Source organism: Microcaecilia unicolor, chromosome 6 (genome assembly GCF_901765095.1).
Source record: "Microcaecilia unicolor chromosome 6, aMicUni1.1, whole genome shotgun sequence".
Taxonomy (NCBI): Eukaryota; Metazoa; Chordata; class Amphibia; order Gymnophiona; family Siphonopidae; genus Microcaecilia; species Microcaecilia unicolor.
Genome location: NC_044036.1, coordinates 31,411,471 through 31,426,904, shown reverse-complemented (window position 1 = coordinate 31,426,904; position 15,434 = coordinate 31,411,471). Strand labels below are relative to the sequence as shown.

At 43.1% G+C, this 15,434-nt stretch overlaps 1 protein-coding gene across 1 annotated transcript in view; it reads left to right on the top strand.

Moving 5' to 3' along the window:
- USP24 (ubiquitin specific peptidase 24) overlaps nucleotides 1–15,434 on the top strand; it is a 357,333-nt gene that overhangs the window by 273,590 nt on the left and 68,309 nt on the right. The window contains 5 exon segments of the mRNA XM_030207144.1: nucleotides 862–944; nucleotides 2,311–2,452; nucleotides 7,250–7,369; nucleotides 11,877–12,097; nucleotides 12,825–12,949. Coding sequence (XP_030063004.1) covers nucleotides 862–944; nucleotides 2,311–2,452; nucleotides 7,250–7,369; nucleotides 11,877–12,097; nucleotides 12,825–12,949 — 691 coding nt within the window.

The window sequence follows — 15,434 nt, the reverse complement described above, 5'->3', positions numbered from 1 at the left end:
TGCATCCGGGACGGACCGCCCCGCCCGCAGTATGCCATTGCTATACAACACTGTTGAAGTGGAGGAGTAGCCTATTGGTTAGTTCAGTGGCCTGTGGAACTGGGTTTGATTCCCACTGCAGCTCCTTGTAACTCTAGGCAAGTCACTTAACCCTCCATTGCCACAGGTACAAAGTACATACCTGTATATAATATGTAAACCACTTTGACTGTAACTACAGAAAGGCAGTATATCATATCCCATCCCTTTTCCCTTGTATACATCCATGAGCACTATAACCATAAGTACTAATATTAGATTTAGCAAGATGTATTGCCATAGTGTTAATACACAGGAGGTAATTTTATAATGAATTTCCACAGCAAAAACAGTGTGTTTTAGGCACAGAAATAAGCCTTTATAAAATTGCCTGAACTGTACATGCAGGTCAAATCCAGCCACATTCCTGTATGTTGAAGTAGGCATTTTGGGGTGTAGTTGCAATGTTACCCACACTTTCCATTTGATGAAGTACATGAGTAAACCTGGCAGCCATACATACACACATACACACACACATAAAGTTACCCTCTTTATGTACAGATTTGGAATCTCCCCCCAGCTCTTGGCTAACTGATCAGACCAATGAAAAACAAACATCATCCAGGATTATTAACAGGATGATGCTCTATGAACCTAATAAATGTCTTGAAGCATTTTGGAAATAAAGTTCTGTTTTTTTTTCTGTCTAACATTACTGCTTTCTTTAAAACGCAGAAAACCAAAAATTTAGCACAACTAAAAATAATGGCCTAACTTACAAATGCTTGATGTAACTGGAAACTCTGAATTATTCTGATTCAATATCTTATTCTCCAACAGAAAATGGCAAGAGACCAGATATTTAAGAATACATTCCAAGGAATCTACTCTGATCAGAAGATCTGTAAGGACTGTCCCCACAGGTTAGTGTTCAGTGTAATCTGTGGTATGAAGTAGGACGCTGTTTTAATTTTGTTATGTAATGGGATCAGCAGGTTGGTACCGAATGCAGCAGTTTTCTGTCTACCAGACTTCGGCGGGAGGGGGGTGCAGAGCCCGAGGTGAGGGGGCACATTTTAGCCTCTCCCCCCACCATTTTTGACCGCCCCCCCCCCCCCCCCCCCCCCCCACCAACTTTGACACCCCCACCCCCCCGGATGTATCCAGCTATTCAGCAGCACTGTCTGCCCTGACACTATACGGATAGTAACTTTCTATTTGATACTGAAACGAGTATGATTTGATGGAGTTTTTTTTAAAGCTACATGATGGCATGCCAAGCTTATGCCTTATAGCCCGCTGTTGGGCTGGCTGGGCGTCGACTCTGAGGCTTTTTTCTCCATCGTAGATTGAAAATAGTAATTATAGGTTTCTGAGCAGAGCGAGTGTTCTACATTAAATATACACAGTCAAGTGTGAGGCTGTGTTCAGATTTTCAAATTGAATATTGGAGCTTGAGTGAATTATTAGTCACTATACAGATAGTGCCAGGGCAGAGCCTGGGTGGTCCATGGAATTATCTGGCTAGTGGCAATATTCAGTACACTAGCCAACTAAGGACAATTTAAAAAAAAAAAAGTTGTCCTAAATTATCTGCATAAGTTATGTTTGTTTATTCCACACTTGATATACAGTACCTCCTTTCTGTAGATAAAGCGGTTTACATACATTATATTTGCAGGTACTTTTCTGTTCCTAATGGGCTCATAATCTAAGGTTATTTGTACCTGGGGCAATGGAGGGTTAAGTGACTTGCCCAGGGTCACAAGGGGCTGCAGCAGGAATTCAACCCGGTTCCCCATGGTCTCAACCCACTGTACTAACCATTAAACTGCAGCAGGATTTGAACCCAGTTTTTTTTTTTTTTTGTTACATTTGTACCCCGCGCTTTCCCACTCATGGCAGGCTCAATGCGGCTCCAAGTTAATGTGATAGTGGGCTATCTAGATAATGCTGGTGGTTGACAGCATTATCTAGATATTAAGAACCTTTTAAACACCACATCCGGTGTGCAAAAAACCTGCTGCCTGCATTGACCTAGACAATTCCTGTTTGATTGAATAGATATTCGAAACACATCTGGGACAGCGAGATGTTTGGCTTAGTGGAAGAGTTCCACTAAGAGTTCCTCTGAACACATACTGATCTTGCAAGCTGCATATAAATATGTTAGTGAGTACTGGAATATAAAATAGTTCAGAGAAGGGGTCTTAAGAGCAAGGGTGATAACACTTGCAAATAAGGTGGTTGTTTGATCCCACAACACTGTTAGAACTTTTCTCCCCGCAGATATGAGCGAGAGGAGGCTTTCATGGCCCTCAACCTAGGCGTCACATCTTGCCAAAGCTTGGAAATTTCCTTGGATCAGTTTGTAAGAGGAGAGGTCCTGGAGGGAAGTAATGCATATTACTGCGAGAAGTGCAAAGAAAAGGTATTGTGCTCACCATGGAGCTGGAAATGTTAGTGCCCTGACAATCGCACACAGACACACGTCTAGTAAAAATAAATACACATAGAAACACATGTAGGATAGCCCTTCAACCTGCTCTTTTTCAGGCTATGGCTTTTAAATACCAAGGTGGAGACTTCAGCATATGTCAGTGCTTCTTAAACCTGTTGCTGAAAGCACCCCAGCCATTCAAGTTTTCAGAATGTCCACAATGAATATTCATGAGAGAAATTTGCTTGCAATGGAAGGAAGAGCATAAGAATAGCCATACTGGGTCAGGCCAGTAGTCCATCTAGCCCAGTATTCTGTTCATAACAGTGGCCAATCCAGGTCACAAGTATCTAGAAGAAACCCAAACATTCCATGCTACCAAACCCAGAGCAAGCACTGGCTTCCCCATGTCAATCTCAATAGCAGACTATGGACTTTTCCTCCGGGAACTTGTCCAAACCCTTTTTAAACTCAGAGACGATAACTGTTGTTACCACATCCTGTGGCAATGAGTTCCAGAGCATAAGCATTCGTTGAGTGTAAAAATATTTCCTCCTATTTTTTAAAAACGTTTTTCCATGTAACTTCATTGAGTGTCTCCTAGTCTTTTTACACTTTGAAAAAGTAAAAAAATCGATTCACTTTTACCCATTCTACACCACTCAGGGTTTTTTAGACCTCAATCATATCCCCTTTCAGCTGTCTCTCTTCCAAGCTGAAGAGCCCTATCTTTTTTAACCTTTCCTCATATATGAGGAGTTCTATCCCCTTTATCATTTTGGTTGCTTTTCTTTGAACCTACTCTAATTATGCTATATCTTTTTTGAGATATGGAAACCAGAATTGAACTTAATACTCAAGGTGAAATCGCACCATGGAGTGATACAGAGGCATTAGAGTATTCTTGGTTTTACTTGCCATCCCTTTCCTAATAATTCCTAGTATTCTGTTTGCTTTCTTTGGCAGCCCCTGCCACACACTGAGCAGAACATGTCAGCGTATTGTCTACATTGACACCTAGATCTTTTTCTTGAGTGCCTACTCCCAAGGTCTGGACCCTAGCATCAGGTAACTATGAATTGGATTATTCTTCCCAACGTGCATCACTTTGCATTTGACCCCATTAAATTTCATCTGCCATTGGGATACCCAGTCTTCTAATTTCCTAAGATCTTCCTGCAGTTTTTCACAGTTTGCAAGTGTTTTAACAACTTTGAATAGTTCTGTGTCATCTGCAAATTTAATAACCTCACTTATCATTCCAATTTCCAGATCATTTATGAACATATTAAATAGCACTGTTCTCAGTGCGGCACTCCATTGAAAAAAAAATGGCCATTTAAACTCTACCCTCTGTCTTCTATCCATCAACCAATTCTTAATCCACAACAGAACATTGCCTCCTATCCCATGACTTTAATTTTCTCAGGAGTCTCTCGTGAGGAATTATTAGGAAAAGGATGCAAAATAAGACTTATTATATTGCCTCTGTATCGCTCCATGGTATGACCTCGCCTTGAGTATTGTGTTCAGAAAGATATAGCAGAATTAGAAAAGGTTCAAAAAAGAGCGACCAAAATGATAAAGGGGATTGAACTTCTCCCACATGAGGAAAGGCTAAACAGGCTAGAGCTCTTCAGCTTGGAAAAGAGACAGCTTGGGGGGGGGGGGGGGTGGATATGGTTGAGGTTTATAAAATCTTGTGCTGTAGAACAGGTAAAAGAGAATTGATTTTTCACTCTTTCAAAAAGTACAAAGACCAGGGGACACTTAATGAAATTACATGGAAATACTTTTAAAATAAATGGGAGGAAATATTTTTTTCACTCAAAGAATAGTTAAGCTCTGGAACTCGCTGCCGGAGGATGTTAGTGTATCTAGGTTTAAAAAAGGTTTGGACAAGTTGCTGGAGGAAAAGTCCATAGTCTCTTTTTGAGATGGATATGGGGAAGCCACTGCTTGCCCTAGGACTGGTAACATGGAATGTTTCTACTAATTGGGTTTTTGCCAGGTACTTGTGACTTGGATTGGCTACAGTTAGAAGCAGGATACTGGGCTCAATGGACTACTGGTCTGACTCAGTATGGCTATTCTCATGTTCTTTCTGAAAATGTAGATACACTACATCAATCAGCTCACCTTTATCAACATGTTTTTTCGCACTTTCAAAGAAATGAAGCAAATTTCCCTTGACTGAATCCATGCTGACTGTCCCATTAAGTGTTTGTGTGTTCCGTAATTTTATTCTTTATAATAATTTTCACTATTTTGCCCGTCACTGAAGTCAGGTTTACCGGTCTGTAGTTTCCCTGATCACCCCGGAACCCTTTTTAAAAATTGGCGTTATATTGGCCACTATCCAATCTTCAGATACTACAGACTATTTTAACAGGTTACATATTGCTAAGAACAGATCAGCAGTTTCATGCTTCAGTTCGTTGAGTACCCTTGGCTGTATGCCATCCGGTCCAGGTGAATTACTACTCTTTAATTTGTCGATTTGGCTACTACTACTACTTAACATTTCTAGAGCGCTACTAGGGTTACGCAGCGCTGTACAAAATAAACAAAGAAGGACGGTCCCTGCTCAAAGGAGCTTACAATCTAAAGAACGAAATGTCAAGTTGGGGCAGTGTAGATTTCCTGGGTAGAGGTGTAGAGGTTAGGTGCCGAAGGCGACATTGAAGAGGTGGGCTTTAAGCAGAGATTTGAAGATGGGCAGGGAGGGGCCTGGCGTATGGGCTCGGGGAGTTTGTTCCACGCGTGGGGTGAGGTGAGGCAGAAAGGGCGGAGCCTGGAGTTGGCGGTGGTGGAGAAGGGTACTGAGAGGAGGGATTTGTCTTGAGAACGGAGGTTACGGGTAGGAACGTAAGGGGAGATGAGGGTTGAGAGGTAAGGAGGGGCTACAGATCGAGTACATTTGTAGGTTAGTAGCAGAAGCTTGAATTGAATGCGGTACCTGATCTGAAGCCAGTACATCTTCCAGGTTCACCAAGATTTCTTTCAGTTCCTCCATATCGTCAGCCTGGTACAGGTAGATTCCTTACTACTCCTTCCGTAAAGACCGAAGCAAAGAGTTCGTTCAGTCTCTCTGCTGTGGCCTCCCTGAATGCCCCTTTTTTCTCCTTTATGATTTAACAGTCGCCCAGATTCCCTCACAGGCTTTCTGCTTCTGATGTAGCTGAAAAAATTGTTAGTGTGAGTTTTTGCATCTGTGGAAAGTTTCTCTTCATATTTTCTTTTAGCCTTCTTTATCAATGTTTTGCATCTAATTTGCCAGTGCTTATGTTGCTTCTTATATTCTTCATTCGGGTCCTTTTTCCATTCTTTGAAGGGTGTTCTTTCGGCTCTAATAGCGTCTCTCAGTCATCTTTTAACCATGCTGGCTTTCGTTTGCTCTTCTTTCCACCTTTGTAAATATGTGGAATATATCTGTTTTGGGCTTCCCAGATGAGATTTTTAAACAACATCCATGCCTGTATACAGTCCATGCAGTATATGCAAATCTCTCTCATGGATATGCATTGTAGATATCCTGTAAATATGACTTGCTGAGATTCCTCCACGACCAAGTTTGGGACTCACTGGCATATGTACTTGTGATATAAATATTCTCAGGTTAAGCTCTCGGAAAGCAGGCCTTCTTCATAGTAAATTACACTCTTTAAATATATCATAAGATGAATGTCAAGTCTTATTTTAATTTTCGTTTTACTTTATGGTTTGGATATCCTATTAATCACTGTGTTATAATACTCAAGATGTTTACTGGCCAGTGTCAAAAGGACTTATACGTTTACTGGCTGCCATTAAATCTTGTAAGCCAGCATTCATCACACTGTGGAGTAGTTCTATAAATAGGTGCTAAAATTTCCACGCCAGTTAAGCACTTAACACAAATGATTTTGAATAACATCACATACCTGTGTAAATGCCAAAGTTCTAAGTGCTACTCTGGAAATACGCATGCATTTTACAGGTAGACGTACAGATAGAAGGAGCAAGGATGTGACACTCATGCACACACAAATTTCACAAGTATCTCCAGTACTTAGGCTCGAGCACTTTCTCCAGCTTTTTAGTTTGCATAAGTGCTCATGCCTTAAATACTTTTCCTTTATAGAATATGTGTAGTATGCGTGCACTGCTGCAGAATTACCTCCCTATGTATAATTGAGGTTGCTGAATATAGACTCTTCCACCCACCCAAAGAAAGGGTGCTTTAAAAATGATAACAACATGAATTCTGTGGAATCTCTCTTTAAGCCAAAAGTAGCTAAAAGTACTGTCTCTGGGAAGAGCTATTTTCAGCCTCCAGACTGAGTACTTTTGTACATGGGGGCCTGCAAACCAATTTTCAAAGGGAAACACTTTGTGGAGTTGCCCTTTAAAACTTACTTCCCCAGTGGATCCAAAATACGTACAGTTTTCAGATGCAAACATCTCCACCCCACAGGGAAGTATGGCAGGATGGCCCTGCCACTGCCTTTCTCTGTAGGTTCCAGTTGCCAGTACTGGGAAGGAGCAGCAATTTCATCTGGAAAAACCTGTTCACCTGCAGAAGTCCCTTTTGAAAATTGCCCCTTTACTATTTACAATTTTGTGAGGTCCTCTGAGTTTTAACAGTAGAAGCCTAGAAGGAGACGTTTTCCCCAAATTCAGGGTAGCATCTAAAGAATGTTTTTAGATGATTGAATAGAGAAGAACTAAGGTTTGTATGTTGAGAGGGCTTTGAGAAAGTATAAACAGCCCAGTGACATATAATTTTTGGACTTTTGTCATCCCCAGAGAACTACAGTGAAGAGGACATGTATTAAGTCTCTCCCCAGCGTCCTTGTGATCCATCTCATGCGGTTTGGCTTTGACTGGGAAAGTGGGCGCTCCATTAAATACGATGAGCAAATACGGGTAATCAATGAATATGGCACTTAAGTTATCCAAGCTTAAAACTGAAGCTGTCACTAAAAACATAATAAGGATTGTACATATCCACTTTTAAATGAAATTCATTTCCATGTTATAAATACTCAGTGTACCTGAATGTTAACGCACCTTGAGCTACTACTGAAAAAGGTGTGCAAAAAATCCAAATACATAGGTTCCCACTATTCCACAACCTATAGGATACTTGTGTCCATCAACCAGCAAGTAGAAATAGAGAACTGAAAACTTAACCGAGACATATCTCCTTTGGCATACAGTATAACTTGTTGGTATTTTCTATCTCATGTTCAGCCTCTGGTTCTGAGTCTAGTTGGCTAACTGGTCCCCAGTTGAGCTTTACAGGTGGCCTGAGTCTGCAGTCGTATCTGGATGTCTTCATATTCCTGTCTCTGGTGCCCTGCGAATTTACTTCTTCTCTCCCTTCATAACACCCACCTGAAAGTGGAGTTAGCTTATTTGGCGGATGCTATTTGACATGTTACGGGTTACGGCCCCTGCAGTATGTCTTCGGCTGTCACAGCACATCAGCAGTTCTGGTTTCAACATTGGGCAGTGGATGCAGCATCAAAGTCACATCTAGTTAAATTGCCCTTTCAGGGCAAGTGACAATTTGGAGAAGATCTCAGTAACTTGGTGAAAGTACTGGAGAAAACTAAAGCCACATCGGTTGCCGGAGAATAAGCCTCTGGTCATCTGTCTTCACTGAGCTTTCTGAAAGACAGATTTTGATGAAAACGAGAATGTGCGACATGAGGGAAAAAGCAGCCAGAGGGGCAGGGCAGGCAATGCGACGGAGTGAAGAACAGCTTCTGCTGGCGGGGCTTGGGGATCCCTGCCAGCAAGGTATTTGCAATTGCAGCGATCCGGGGGGGGGGGCAGCAGCGATCCTGGCGGAGGGGCAGTGGCAACGGCTTGGCTTGGCTCAGTCTCTCGGCGGCCCTGGCTGATTCAACAGATTCATCATTTGTCATGGCAAGCCTAGGGTCTGGGACTATGTCCAGGTTCTGTGGTCAATTGCAACAGCGATGGAAGTGGTGCCATGGGCAAGGGCTCATATGCAGCCTTTACAGGAATCTTTTCTCAGCTGCTGGATTCCAGTGTCACAGAAGTATGACCTTCGTCTTCCTTGGATGCTGGTTACAAGATGGAGTATGCAGTGGTGGTTTTCTCCCAGGAATTTCACTGTCTGATCTCCCTTTTCCAATAACACAATGAGAGGTGATGACTACGGATGCCAGCAAGTCAGGTTGGGGAGCTCATTGCAAGTTCCGTCTGACACAGGGCACATAGATAGAACAGGAGTCTCAGTGGTCGAGAAATCATTCGAAGCTCAGGGAAGTGCAGAATGATTTACGCGACTTTGCACGGGCCCCCGTCCAAATTTTCACAAACAGTGCAATGGCAATAGCTTATATCAACAACCAAGCTGGGACCCGCAGCCGTTCGATGGCAGTGGAGGGCCCCCTCCCTCATGAGAATAATCATTTCTGCTTGTTGGCAGTCCACATCATTGGGCCCTTGAATGTGGAGGTTGATTTTCTCAGCAGACAGTCCTTGAACCCAGGAGAATGGAGCCATCCAGCCAGGGTTTTCAGCTGATAGTGGACTGATGGGGTTGATATCGACAAAAAGGAGTGCCCAAGTTCTTCAGCCTTTGGAAAGAACTAGGCTCGATGGGGATCGATGCCCTACTGCAGCCCTGGTTGGAGACACATCTACTCTGTTTTCCCTCCTTGGCCCATGGTAAGTCCTCTGTTGAAAAGGATCACATTGCACAGGGGTCAAATAATTCTTTCCCAGATTGGCCGTGGTACATAGGCCTGATTCAACTACTGGACAGGGGTCATTTGTCTTCCACAGGTACATGGCCAGCTGAAGCAAGGTCCAATGCTGGAGGTTTCCGTGCCCCTTTTGTCTTATGGCTTGTCCATTGAAAGGGCTCGGTTGAGATGAAAAGATTATTCTGATTTGGTCATTGTTACCTTGCTTCAGGGTTGGAAACGCTCTACATCCATAGCATGTGCGAGGCTGTGGAGGATGTTCAAGGGTGGATGTTCTGGGTGCGTACGTTCTCCCTTCTCTGCTCAGTTTGCACATATCCTAGCATTTCTCCAGGCAGGTCTTCAGAAAGGATTGGCGTTGGGTTCTCTTAAAGGTTCAGGTTGCAGATTTGACCTGTTTCGGGGGCCGACTATAGAAGACATCTCTTGCGGCTCACCCAGATATCATTTGATTCATGTGGGGAGCGGGCCGTTTGCAGCCTCTCTTTTGTACGTTGTGTCTAGAGTGGAACCTTAATTTAGTCCTTCGGGCTCTTCAGAAGCCTTCTTTTGAGCCACTTTGGAAGGCGTCCTTGAAAGATCTTATACTAAAGACAGAGTTCTTGATAGCTGTTGCATGGACACATAGGGTTTTGGAGCTTCAGGTTCTCTCTTGTTGGGATACCTTTCTCTGCTTTTTGGAGGCAGGGGTCTTCCTGCACATGGTTCCTTCCTTTCTTCTTGGTAGCAAATAGAAATAAAACAAAACAAAATAAGATGATACCTTTTTTTAAAATGTGTTGTTAGTTCATTTAAAAAAGGTATCTTATTTTCTTTGTTTTATTTCTATTACCTTTAAATGTGGACTAACACTGTTACCCTACCATTCCTTTCTTCCAAAAGTATCAGCATTTTATCTCAACCAGTATTCTTCCTTGAAGCTTAGAGTCCTCATTAGATATGTGGAAGTTACGGTTGAGTTTCGCAAATCAGCAGACTGTTGTGCTTTTTGTTAAACAGAGGCTTGGCTTCATGGCTTCCAATCCCACAATTGTTAGATGGCTGAAGGAGAGTATCGCATCAGCTTATTTATGCTTGCAGGGAAGTAGGTTCTTCAGGCCTTGAGGCCTCATCCTACGAGGCATACAGCGACATCCTGGGAGGAGACTACCTTACTGTCTCCTGCGGATATTTGCAAGGCGGCAACGTGGACATCAGTGCATACCTTTGCCAAGCACTACAGAGTGAACACTGTGGCATGTTCTGAAGCCAGTTTTGAGGTTTTAGTCCTCAGGGCAGCGGCACCAGCATCCCACCCACTCTAGAGATTGCTTGTAACATCTCACAGGGTATGGAATAGTGGTAAGCTACCTAATGGAAGGAGAAATTAAGTCTTATGTGATAATTTTCTTTCCGTTAGTCCTTCCCACTATTCCAGATGCCTGCCTGAGGTTTTTGAGATGTTTAGTCAGTTCGAAGTAATGGGTCAAATAACGACTATCATCTTGCATGGTGTTTCCTGTATGTCTCTTGTTTACTACCCATTACCCAGAGATGAGAGGTCCACACGTTTGACCCTCTTGTTAGTGTTAGGTTAGTGAGTTGTTTAAGGTGGTTGTGTTTATTCTGGGTTTCCCCTTAACGCTTGTGTACGTAAATACTGAGGAGCTGGACTGGATGCCGAAAGAGAGAAGTAAGCTTACTTTTCAGTTCTCTACCTCCACCTGCTGATGATTGGACACAAATGTACTGCAGGTTCTGGAATAGTAGAAATGACTTATGGAAAGAGAATTATCAGGTAAGACCTAATTTCTTCTTTGTTTAAGATGTCTAAGTAGTAGTTGGGACGTTCCAATTCCCTATTTCACTGTGCTGAACATGAGGCCTTTTCCGAAAACAGGTATAGGGAGACATACTGGGGGAGCATCAATTTCACAAACCTACACAACCTAAAAAAAGAGTGGCACAGTGGCGTTCCTAGTGGGGCTGACACCCGGGGCGGATCGCTGATGCGCCCCGCCTCCCGGGTGCAGCGTGACACCCCCCCCCCCCCCCCCCCCCCCCCGGTGCAGCGCGACACCCCAGCGAAAGAACCCCACCCCCGGGTGCACGCCGGTCAGCTTCGTTCGTTTCCATGCTCCCTCTGCCCTGGAACAGGTTACTTCCTGTTCCGGGGCAGAGGGAGCATGGAAACGAACGAAGCTGACCGGCCCCCCTTGGTACGCCACTGAAGTGGCATCATGTGGGCCCTTAGCCAATTTTGCAACATGCACATGTATTTGTTGACACTTAACAAATGTGAGTGCTGGATTTCACAAGACTGCATGTACAAGAGGAGCCAGTTTTGAAGTAATCGAGCTGGTGTTGCACCTTTGAGGTAAATGCAATTGCCCACTCAATCACTGGTGGAGATTCCAGGTCCAAATGATCAGGTAGCTAACATTTATGCATTCCTTGGAGCAGATGTAAACTCCAATGAGATTGTTTTAAGATACATATTCCCATTGTAGAATGGGGTTTTTTGTTTTTTTTTTTGAACCACCCAAACTACACCCCATAGCATACCTCTTAAAATTATTTCTTCCATGGCATCTATATATGTAAATCCCTCTATTCCCACTGTGAACGCCATGCATGGCTCTAAAATGACCCAAGTCTGTCAAAGACTATCTTTTGACTTCCTCTGATCCTCTGGCTTCCTTTTGCTGCAGTTCCCCTGGATTCTGAATATGGAGCCCTACACCGTGTCCGGCATGGCTCGGCAGGATTCTTCCTCAGAAGTGGGTGACAATGGGAGAAACACCGATATGGGAAGTGGAGGCTCCCCACGCAAGAAAGTTGCGCCAACAGAAAACTATGAGCTTGTGGGTGTAATTGTGCATAGTGGCCAAGCTCATGCAGGGCACTATTACTCCTTTATAAAGGACAGGAGGTAATGAGAAAACGACAAAGACTGCTTGTACTTCGCTCTTGTTACCACATTTGTAAGGGAATGATCACACTGTTAAACCGTACCAGAGAATATGTATAAATATTGACCTAAAATTGTTTTCATTGATGCTGTTGCAGACCTGAAGCATAGGATTAATTGATTGGTGGTGATTTCATATTTTTTCAGGTCTTTAGTTTTCAGTTTACTTTTATGCCATATTAATATTTATACCAGTGTTGCAGTATATAAAAATATATAGTGCTGTGCGCTGCCATATGAAGAGACCTGGATTTAATTCCTGCCTTAAGTCTTCCACTGTTTTTTCCCTGACCCTGGACAATCAGGTATTCATATCCCCTGGTTGGTTAGGGGAAGAGACAGTCGTATTCACCATATAATGGTGACACCTAGTGGCCAATTTTAAAGTCCATGAATGCACATACCCGAAGGAGCCTTGTTGCATGGTCCTGACTGGGGCTCTTTGCTGCAATTCACTAAACTAAAATTGGAAGGGAATTTGAAATAGGGGAATAATTTGCATGAAAGCTTATAGCGCCAAATCCCTGTTCTGATTAAGAAGCCCAAAGTTTCCAGAGGAAAAATAGAACTTGCTTGAACTGTCTTTCAGACCTAGACTGTCTTTTTCTGATGAATGACAGAAAGATGTATATATTTTTCCAAATGTCTACTCTAATATCTGTAACCTGTCTTATTTTTTGATCCTTAGGGGATGTGGAAAAGGCAAGTGGTACAAATTTAATGACACAGTTGTGGAAGAATTTGACTTGAATGATGAAACAATGGAGTATGAATGTTTTGGTGGAGAGTATAGACCTAAAGTTTATGATCAATGTAAGTATTTACAGGTGTTTTACTGATTCAATACTAAGATGGGGGTTTTTTTACAGATTAAATACTAGGGATAATGTGGGAATTTATATGGTATATTACTTTTTCTTAGCGTCAGCTTACATTGTTCTGAACCAGCGGGCGGATTGCCGGTGCCTGCTGAAAAGCGACCCTCTTCCTCTGCCCAGGGGTCAAGGACTCCTTCAACAGGGGCCGGTAGTCATGGAGGATCTGGATCCCTTTTGGCTTGCAGTGTGACCATTGAAAGGCGGTGCTTAGAGAAGCATGGGTTTTACCCTGCTGCGATCCAGGAAGACCTCCACGTCCCTGGCTTATATCAGGGTCTAGCGGGGTTTTTAAATCCTGGTGCAGGGAATGGCCCCTATCCTCCTGGAGGGCTCAGGTTCCCAATATCTTGGGGTTCCTGCAGCAGGGCCTGGAATAGGGGCTCGCCTTGAGCTCCCTGAGGGTCCAGGTAGCGGCACTTTCCAGCTTTCAGGGGAAGGTGAAGGGTGCGCTTGTGCCCTCCGCTTCGTTTGTCCTTCCTTTCCTTTGTGAGACCTCAGTTTGGTTCTCTGGGCATTGTCGGGGGTTCTGTTCAAGTCCCTTTGCTCGACTTCCATCAAGGGCCTCACTCTTTAGTCAGTGTTTATGGTAGCGATTACCTCTGCTCGGAGGGTATCAGAAATTCAGGTCTTGTCGTGCCGGGACCCATAACTGTCCTTTGTGGATGTTTTCTTTGTGTACGGTCCCATCCTTTCTGCCAAAGGTGGTGTGTCTCTTCCAAGCGAATCGGGTGTGTTTGCCCTCCTTTGTGGTGCGGGGTGGGGGAGACACTCTTTTCCTGCAGACCAGATGCTCCACAGGCTGCTTCTCCAGTACCTGAAGGAGATGGATGAGTTTTGTCTCTCTGATCACCTCTTTGTGTTTTTTCGTGGCCCTCGGAAGGGTCAGGTGGCTTTATGGCATCTATTGCGAGATGGACTAAGGCAGCTATTCAGTCCACCTACATCAGTATGGGTAATCCAGTACCTCAAAGACTGAAGGCCCACTCAACCATTGCTCAGGCGGCATCTTGGGCAGAGGCCCAGGTTGTTTCATCTGAGAAGATTTGCAGGGCGGCAACATAGTCCTCCATTCCTTTGCTAAGCACTGCCAATTGGGTCTGTTCAGACTTTGACTGTTCTGAAATGCTGCCCTTGGAAGACCTCAGTCTGGGGTTCTGGGTATGCTCTGTCTTTTTTTATTAGAAGTAATTGAGGAGGAAAACGATCAGATTCTAATTGGCAGTCATGCTGGATTCCTGTGACATGGCTGTTCCCTGGTATATGCAGGCTAGCGAGTGTGACTCTGGTATTTTTGCTTGCTTGCTTATCATTGCAGCTGCAGTGGTTGATGGGGCTGGGTGCATTGCAAAAAGAGACTCTCTGCTGCTTGGGCAGATGTACACTAGATTGTTCCATAGAGCACCACAGATTATAACTAGTGATGTCACTGGTAGAATTCAGTTTTCTCTACCTCCATCTGCTGGTGGGAAGGGATAATATCCACTGGTTCAGAACAGTGACGTAGACTAAAGAAAATAAAGTTATCAGGTAAGACATAATTTCTCCTTACATTGCTTTGTCCTAGCATTTTGACTGTATTCACCTTGAGAACTTAGTTAAATACAGTCTTAACCTGCTTCCCCAGTTTAATATCAGTATTTTAAAATGGCAACATCACTGAACAGGTCCTGAAGAGTTTGCCAGCCATTTTTAGTGTAGGTCTAGTAGCCATATTCCTACAAAAAACTGTAACTTTAGTGGGTTGTGATAGTTTGTAAGTGACCCTTTAAACAAAATTAGAAGATAGAGTGGAAATGTGGGCTGGAAATTTGCTTTATTTTTCTGTGGAAAATGTTTCCATTTCTAAAAATGTATTTCCTGAATTTTGTTAGTAACTAAATGGATGCCAATTCAATATTAGGAGAACATGGCAATTTCATGTTTTGAATTTGTTTCAGTATAATATTTAAACCATTTTAAATGTCTTATTCTAAAATCCACAATAATGTACATAGACTATTAAACACAATGCTCTATTTGTCCTAAAAAAACACAATTCCCAAGAAATTCAATGGGAAACTTGAATGGAACGATAAGCAGTACTTAACTAAACTTTCTTTCGTCTCTGTGCTGTTTCCTTTAGCGTTGGCCAGCATACAGTGGCAAAACTTTTTAAAGCCGCGTTCCAAAATCGCTGCAAAACGTCTTCAAACCCCAACAAGGGGCCCTTCTTGTTTTGCCGAAGCTGCATCAGGAGGAGAGATACTATTCAGTTGACAAAGAGGGGCATTTTCGATATGACGTCTAAGTTCAACTGTAAAGCTAATACCAGCCATTTTTTCCCCTTTTGAAATAATAGTAATTTTGTACATTTGAAATAGTTGTTTCAAAAAAGTATTAAAATTATATAGGCCCAAGGAGTTCCTGCAAATCATAATACC